Source organism: Elephantulus edwardii, unplaced genomic scaffold (genome assembly GCF_000299155.1).
Source record: "Elephantulus edwardii isolate Elephantulus edwardi_28Jun2011 unplaced genomic scaffold, EleEdw1.0 scaffold00094, whole genome shotgun sequence".
Taxonomy (NCBI): domain Eukaryota; kingdom Metazoa; phylum Chordata; class Mammalia; order Macroscelidea; family Macroscelididae; genus Elephantulus; species Elephantulus edwardii.
This window is the reverse complement of record NW_006399844.1, coordinates 11161561-11169945: the sequence shown is the minus strand read 5'-3', so window position 1 is coordinate 11169945 and position 8385 is coordinate 11161561. Positions and strand designations below refer to the sequence as shown.

The following is an 8385-nucleotide window of genomic DNA, read 5'->3' as shown; positions in this document are numbered from 1 at the left end:
GTATAGCTCAACAAACAGTTTTGCTGACATATGGGAACAATCTTCCCCCCACCCCCGTGCCCCAACTGCCATCTATACAGTTTTCTTACAGACGTCAAGAGCAGTCTAGATTATATAAGCCTTCTGTTACCTGTGATCTTTTTTTAGACTGAACTACTTTGTTCCTAATCTTGTTCACCATATTCAGGGTACGAAACTGGAGGGCTGTGTGTTCACTTCTGAATTGGCAATTTTAGGTGGTCATGGTTGTGCCTGTGTGTATCTATCATAAGGTAATGGTATCTTGCCTTATTTCTAAGAGGTAGTACAAACCAACCTGTGGAAAAATGTTAGGAGTGTTGCACACTACTTACCCTGATTTATTCAATCAATGGTTTATGGTTTTTAATTTTTTGGAGTTGTTTATTTCCCCTCCTTTTCATTATGAAACCATAATATCAAGTGGCAATAGACTGTTCCCTTGCACCCGATGAAATAATCATGCACCGTGTGAATAGTACCCAATGGGATTGCATTTTCATTTATAGAACATGACTTTTGTATGACTCATTCTGACATTTCAAATCCTGAGAGTTCTGAGGACACTACTAGAGGCATTTGTCTTCCTTCTTAGTCAATGCTTCATACTTTTTCTTGGGATTCTTTCAACCCTTGACATTTTTTCTTCCCCAAACCTACAGGTGGGTTAACTCTTTTAAGTATTTTTTTTCCAGATGAGAAGCAGGATACACAGAGCACTTTACTCAGTGCATAGCTTTAAGCCAGTATTGGATTCACTAAGTGAATAGCCATATACCCAACTCTGCCTTCCCCTAAGGGTTCATAGTAGGTTCACACTGCTACAGAAGTTAGATGTCTGCATCCAGCAGGGCCATTTCTCCTGAGTGCCAGGTTCCTAATAGAAGACTCTTGGAATTCTTAGAGTCTGCTTGCAGTCGAAGGACCAATCAGCATATTCCATAGAAAGTTTTTGGGGCCAAATTGTGCCCTCTCCTTTGTGTGAAACTTGTATAAAAATCAGGTTAGACTTATATGAGTGTGGGGGTAGGTAGTGCTTTGAAAAATGTCTGAATCAGTCATGAGTAACTGATGTATTATTCATTTTACATGAATAGTGCCAGATTAGTGCTTGAAGTACATTATCAACTGCCATAATTTTATTCCCCCCCTTTTTTTCCCATTTATGTTAAAGTTTAGTTTACAAGCCCTTTTAAGTGTTGGATGGTTTGTATGGGGTCTGGTGCTCCAGAGAATGAATAGACTTCTGAGACCAAAAATGATCTAGGCATTTAGATTACAACATAAAACATAAAAAGTAGTTCCCAGTCTAGAAAGGCTTTTACTGGTCTGTAGTGTGGTATGACCAGTAGGAACACTTTGCTTTGAACCTCAGTTCCTTTCTCATTGTTTTGCATAGGTTAGGCAGATTATTATGCATTCTTTGGACATGTACAAATCATGGTATCCCAGTGACTAGCACAGTGCTTGGCACAAAGTTACTGTGCAGATGTTGGTGTATATGGATGAGGTTAGTGCAGAAGCACACCATTTGGCACCAGGGGAGCCAGCTGGCACAGGACTACATAGATTACCATGAGCAAACTAATGGTGTTGACTCCAATTTAATATATTTTTACCTCACACTAAGGTAATGCATTTTAGAGATATTACTACTCAACATTTAAAATGCTAGCACAGTGCTATGCACGCAGTGGGTGCTCCATAATGTTGAATGAACAGATTTGCAATACTAGACTTCATTCCATCTGACTTGCTCTGTTAAGTTTTCAGTTAGAGCATAGATACTGTAAAATGCAAATACACATTCAAACTTGTATTTCTCAAAGTATGACATCTAAAATATTTGTAGAGAAACCTTATCACAACTGATTTTGAATGTTTGTATTTTCTTTTTCCTTTGCTTTTGTTACTGGCTTGTAATGTCTTCATCCTATGTAATACTAGTGAAACATACAACTCTAGCCAAGTCATCAGAATTTCTTCATGATTGGTATTCCAGAGCCATTATGATTGTGTGGTTGGTTGTTGGACCTCAAGAAATCAAAGGACTTAGAAGTATCTTCCAGAAGCAAATACTAGAATCCTAGTCAAGTGCATATGTACATTGTCACAGAGCAAAGTAAAACTGAAATTGGCTGCTATATTTTATATAATCATTTCTGCAAAAACCTCTTTTTTGAATACTAATATTTGACAAGGTTAATTCTTATTAATTTGTTGGAATTGTTTATTGTTAATAGTGCAAATAGATAATTTTTAATTATCTTTAAGTAACATTCACTATTAATGGTTTGAAATGGGTGGTAAGCAAACCGATTTGAAATAAAATATGAACATGTGCCATTGTATTATAACACTATACACTTTCTTGACAGTTAAGTTTTTTTAAAAAATGGTTTGTTTGGTTTTGTTTTTGGTTGGTTTTTTTTAGCATGTATTGTATATGTTTATAGAATATGTAGTAAATAAAAACATGGCCAAATGCTTGGCTTGGTGATCTTTGGAGACAAAAAAAACACCTTTGAATGTTTTTCACAAATGAGTTAATCCCTTACATTACCGGACTTGGAGGGTGTGAACCTATGGAATCAGAGAAATAATTATGCACACTGTAAGTACTTAACTACAGATGAACTTTTGTCACTAAGGAAATTTTGAAGAGTTTCCAGAAGTCATACAGTATTGATTTGAGAGGTACATATGAAGAATCATCATGTGAAGATCTGGAACCAAAGTGAGCAAAACCCAGCCTACTTCTCCAGAAATGAACACATAAGAATATAATGAAAATGGAAATAGGGTAAAGGACTTTGTAAAACAAACTAAGGATGTTACATGGGAAAATTTTATAGAAAGCATAGATATCTCCTGTAATTCTGTTGATGTAGCACATGTTCAGGGTTGATAATTTAGGAAATACACACAGAAAGGTGAAACCTTGTTATATTTGCTTTCCTTTCATTTTCAAAGCATATCTATAGAGATGCCTGCACACATACAGTGTGTGAATACGTACATCGAAAAAGTTGACATGCACTACGTAGTTTTGTGTCCTGTGGGTGGTAAAATTTTCAGATGGAAGAGAACAAACTGCCAATTCCTTACACAGTATTCTGCCTTGAATCCAAAACACATTTAATTATTGCTGTTGACATAGCTGTATGTCAACTTGGAATTAAATAAAGGAAATGATTCCAAAGATGCAGTTAAGCACTTGACTGCTAGGAGGGTTGGTATCTTAAAGCTCCCCGGCAGTTTGGCAGGAGAAAAAGACCTGGTAATTAGTTCTTGTAAGGACTACAGTCAAGAAAAACCCTGTGTGGTGGTTATGTCGCATGGGGTTTTAGGAAACCCCAGCAACTTAACAGCAAGGTTATTTATGTATACTTCAACTTTTGACAATGAAAAACTGTTAGAAATCTTGTTTTTAATATGTTGAGTGTGGATTCCTTTACAAAGCCCGGAGTGCTCAAACTGCCTTAAAACTTTTGTGACCTGGACTTTTGGTTAAATTGTTTTCCTTCGGGATGTGAGGAGAGGAGAGGATACCTCCCTGGTAGAATCATAGAATACATGAAAAGGATGCTTTGAGACAGTAAACATTTGGGACTCTGGTGCCACATGTGTCATGAAAACAAGGAAATGGGGAGATGAGTAGGTAAAAACTGGGCAACAAGATGGGATGTTCAAAAAGAGTAGTTGTTACGTACCATCAAGTTGCAACTCATAGCGACCCTCTATGTACAAACAGTCCTAAACTCTGCTCTGTCCTCTGCCAATCGCACCGTCTCCAACACCCATCCCAATTACCCCAGTCACTGAATCAATCCACCTCATAGAGGGCTTTCCCCTCCTGCGCTGTCCCTCCACCCTCCCAAGCATGATGTCTCTAAGGACCAGTCCCTCCTTACGGCATGTCCAAAGTATGTTAGACGGAGTCTCAGAAGTGCTTGAGGAAATCAGGATGCAGAAGGAAGAGTGAGGAATTAAGTGCACACCCAGGCTGACCTTTAGTCGAGGGGATGCATTCAGTGGTGCTGGGGTTGGGCTGGTTCGGTTTTGGTGGTGTTTTTTTGTTGTTGTTTTTTAGAGGAATTTAATAACTGATGTTTATTTTTAAATGGAACAAGGTGTTTTATGAGTGAGTTTCCCATTACTACAAAGGGTTTTTTTTGGGGGGGGTTCTCATTCATTCATTGTTGCTCTTGTTTTCTCTACCCTCCTCCTCAGTTCGTTCTTCCCCCCCCCAAATGTCTGTTTTAATTGTCCAATTGCCACAGTGCTTGTCAAAGCCAGTTCTGATGAATCTCCTTTGTCAGTGTGTCCTTTGCCATTCCCTATCACTCCTCCCTGAGAGAGACTTCACCCTGATTCATAAGGAAAAGGGGATGGCGTATTCTCTTAGCTACTTCCCGCTGAAAAGGGACGTTGTGGGTTTCAGGGTGAAGATCTTCTCTCACTACTCTAAAGGGCCTCTTTGGCAATAGGAAACACATAGACTATTATGGAGATTGATTTTGGAATTTAGATGCACTGTTGTCAATTGTACTTAGCCGTACATGTTCATATCCTTGAAGATGTATCATGGAGGTGTTGCAACCAGTAATGTTAATGCTCATCCATGGCTCTTCTGGGAGGATCTACATCGTTGAAGCGTCCTCCTTTGTTTCCAGCTGGGAGCTGGGGCCTGTCAGTCCTGTCTGCCACGAGGACCTGATGTGGGCCACCTTGGCCAAGTGTCCTTCAGAGCCACACTTAAAGCAAGTGAGTGGGAGCTTCCTCTCTACTCCCTTGCCCATCTGTGGCTTTCGTCTGTGACACTGTCTACTGAAGTGGCCCAGCTTTCCACAGTGGAAGCAATTCTGACCTCCTTTATTACCTTTGGGTGGCAGGCTGGTTCTGTTTTGAACCTGTGTTTAATACTAGCAAAGTGGACACTAAAAATGTTGACAGGTCAAATATAAACTGGTTTGCACAGATTCTTGAAATTTTGATTTTGTGCATTTTTGCTTTCTGGGAGTAGGAACAAGGGTAGGTGACAGAATGATTTAAGTCACTTCTAGTCTCTGGAGAAACTTAGTGGAGTTTGTAGCCTCATTTCTGGCTGGTGGCACAGGTGGGCCTTGCAGGTTATAAAGGCTAATGCAGGCGAGCTCTGGTGGCCTAGTGGCAGGAAACTGCACTGTAATCCCAGAAGTGCACAGTTCAAATCCACCGGATGCTCTGCTGAAGAAGGAGGAACAGTCGCCTCCTATACCAGTCAGATCCAATTTGACGGTACACGCATATAAAAAAAAACAATAAAGGCTAATGCAGGAACCAAGAAAGGGGGCTGAGGTGTGTTTGAAAATTGGCTGTTTGCTCCTTTGTGTTGGGAAAGTGTTTCTGCTGTGATGGGAATGTGTGGTGCTAAAATATGCTACCAAGGACCTCTTTGTAGTGCAGAAGAGCAAGGATATCCTTTTAGGCTGTGCCAGGTTTGAGCCATGCTATTTTCAGTTGTTTTATATGCATTTGAAAAATTGGGACAGTAAGTAAGACTAAAGAATTGCATTGATGCCTTTGGATTGTGTGGGTGATGAATATATTGTAGACCGCCAAAAGAACAAAGAAATTTGTTTCAGAAAAAGTTCAGCCTTTGGCCATGTTAGCAAGAGGGGCCAGTTCCCAGAAGAGAACATCAAACTTAGTTTGATCAGTGAAGACACACAAGGTAGAGGAGGATTGCTTTAATATGAGATACAGTGACTGCAACAGCAGGCTTGATAAAGCACAGAGATTGTGAGCGTGGTGCAGGTTTCCATTCTGTTGTACTTAAGAGTTTCCAGTTTGACAGCACTTAAAAATATGCAAAAAATAAAATACCACCAAATCCATTGCTACTGAGTTATTAGGTGCTTGTTGAGTTGTGTACAAGTGAGTCACCATATGAGCAACTAGCCTGTCCTCACAATCTTCTACACCCTCAAGCCCATTGCTGTGGTCAGTTTCAGCTCACTTGCTGAGGGTCTTCCTTTCCCTTACCTTCCCAAGCGTGGTGTCCTCTGCAAGAAATAAACCTCTCCTAGCAGTATGCCAAAAGTTGGTGAGATTAATAGAATTACCTAATAAAGATTGCCAAAAGATAAATTTTTATGAAAGCAGACTGCCACATTCTCCCTAGTAGTGTCTGATGGATTTGAACCATTGATATTCTGGTTATCAGCCAAATGCCTTAACCACCATGCCATTAGAGTTCATTTGGTGCTATACAAAGGTGGGATAATTCTGTCAAGTACATCTGAACTGCCTTGGAGTTGCTCTGCAGTTTGTCCAGGTTGTTTTGCTAAGACCTCTAGACTGAAATGAGCCCCTCACAGTCAAAGGCCTAACAAAACATTTCCAGTGGGTTTTCAAAGGGTATAAATTGTACATCTTTTCTCCTTAGGAACCACTGTTGGATTTGAACCATCTGCCTTTGGATTGGCAGGGTGACACCATAGGCTACCAGAGCTCCATATTCTAAAAATAATGAGAAAAATCTGGTATCCTTAACCCCCACAGGAATTCCTGATGATTCAATAAATATATCTAATCAGGGTCACAATGTCCAAAACTTTGTGTCACTGTCACAGAGTCATCAGACTCGAGAGCAAGTAGAAAATTAACATTCTTCTGTGTGGACAAAACCTTGTGCCAGGTTCACAGTTTGAGCAGTGCAGTCTGGAGTGTGGTTTAGGCTTGAGCTCTCAACTGGGGAGCCTTCAAGGCTTACAGCTGTGGCATGACTTTAAGTAAGTTAGGTCAGTTGTGTTTATTGCCCTGGTTGGTGCCTGTGTGTTGACTTCCCTCTTCTCCACACTGATGAATCACCAAGTCCTCCCACATTTCTACACCTCCAATAACACCGTCCAAGCTGCCTGCCTTTCCTTGGTGGTCACCACTGAAACAACATCCAGCCTAATCCGTTCACTCTCCCTAATCTGTTCATTACAGAGGAACTAGCGTGATCTTGTCACTATGCACTCTTATTTTTTAATAGCTTCCTCTCCATCATTAAGACAACCAAAGATAGCAAGGCTGATCCCTTTGCAGTAGCCACTCTTGTTCTGTGTACTCCTGGCAGGCTTTGCTGTTAGCTTCAGATGAACAAGTGGTTTTCCATTCATTCTAAACACCCTTTACCCACTACTAACTCTTTCAAGTTAAAGACTCAAAAAAAGAGGGTAACCTTGAACAAGTGACGCCATGCTGTAACAATGGGCTCAAGCACATCAGAGATGAGTGATTACAGGATAGGTAGGGCAGGATTCAGATCTCTTGTTCTTGGGTCACTATGAGTCATGGACAGCGCCTAACAACTACTTGTTCTGTTGGTTCCAGATTAAAGGTTACTCTGCCAGAAGTGCCTTACCCAAACTATTAAATCTTGTTTATAGTGTCACAGTATACCAATGCACCTTTGCATTGCTCCTCTCAGATTCTAATTCTTCAATTCTATCTCCTTGAAGAGTTAGTTCATCAGACTAGGAGCAAAGTCTGATTTTGCTTTTCATCTCTAGAACCTAGCACAGAGTCTGGCTCAGCGCAGAAAACAATATTTGCTGAGTGAATGAATAGTGCTTTCCTCAAAAGGCCTTGAGTTCTGGGGACCAGGAAGAGAAGGTTCTACCTGAACTGCCACAGGGTCCTTTCCACCTGCTTTTCCTGCTTTTCCTGTGTCTCTGAGCCTGTCTATTCTCCATTTAATTTTTCCACTTTAATAGTGGTTGTTATAAGACCCGCTTAGGAAGATCTTTGTTACAGAAACGTGAAATGCTTTCTATAACACAGAGTGGGGGACTTGGGTGCTTCACAGAATTGTGATGAGCCTGTGACCTCGTCCGTTTTTCCCATAGAGGGAGAAGATGTTATCTGTACAATAAAGATGTTGTTACCTTATTTTGTTGAATTTCCAGTTTTAGCCATACTTTTAAACAAACCTTGAATCCTGTTACTAAAAATCTCTAGATTGTATCCAAGTTGTTTTCTCAGATGCTGTTGTAATGAAAGTTGCACAAATATTAAAAGTAGCAGCTCAGAGAGGGCTCCGCGTTCTCGTTGCTCCTGCTGTTGCCGCTTGCGCCGCGGAGGCCACCATGGCTCGCAGCCTTCCTCAAGAATGCCTGGGACAAGGAGCCGGTGCCGGTCCTGTCCTTCACCATCGCGGGTCTCGCTGTAATTCTGCCCTCGTTAAGCCCCTACACCAAGTATGCCTCCATGATCAATGAGGTCACCCCCTACAGCTATCCAGTGCCCCTCCGAGATGATGGGAACATGCCTGACGTGCCCAACCACCCCCAGGACCCCCTGGGTCCCAGCCTGGAGTGGCTGAAGAAACTGTGA

General features: G+C 41.1%; 1 protein-coding gene across 1 annotated transcript; it reads left to right on the top strand.

Moving 5' to 3' along the window:
• The first annotated feature begins 6093 nt into the window (after window positions 1-6093).
• On the top strand, window positions 6094-8385 carry LOC102862169 (NADH dehydrogenase [ubiquinone] 1 alpha subcomplex subunit 3-like). The gene is made up of 2 exons (XM_006891090.1): window positions 6094-6106; window positions 8150-8385. The coding sequence occupies exons 1-2, from the start codon at window positions 6094-6096 to the stop codon at window positions 8383-8385; spliced, it is 249 nt and encodes an 82-aa protein (XP_006891152.1).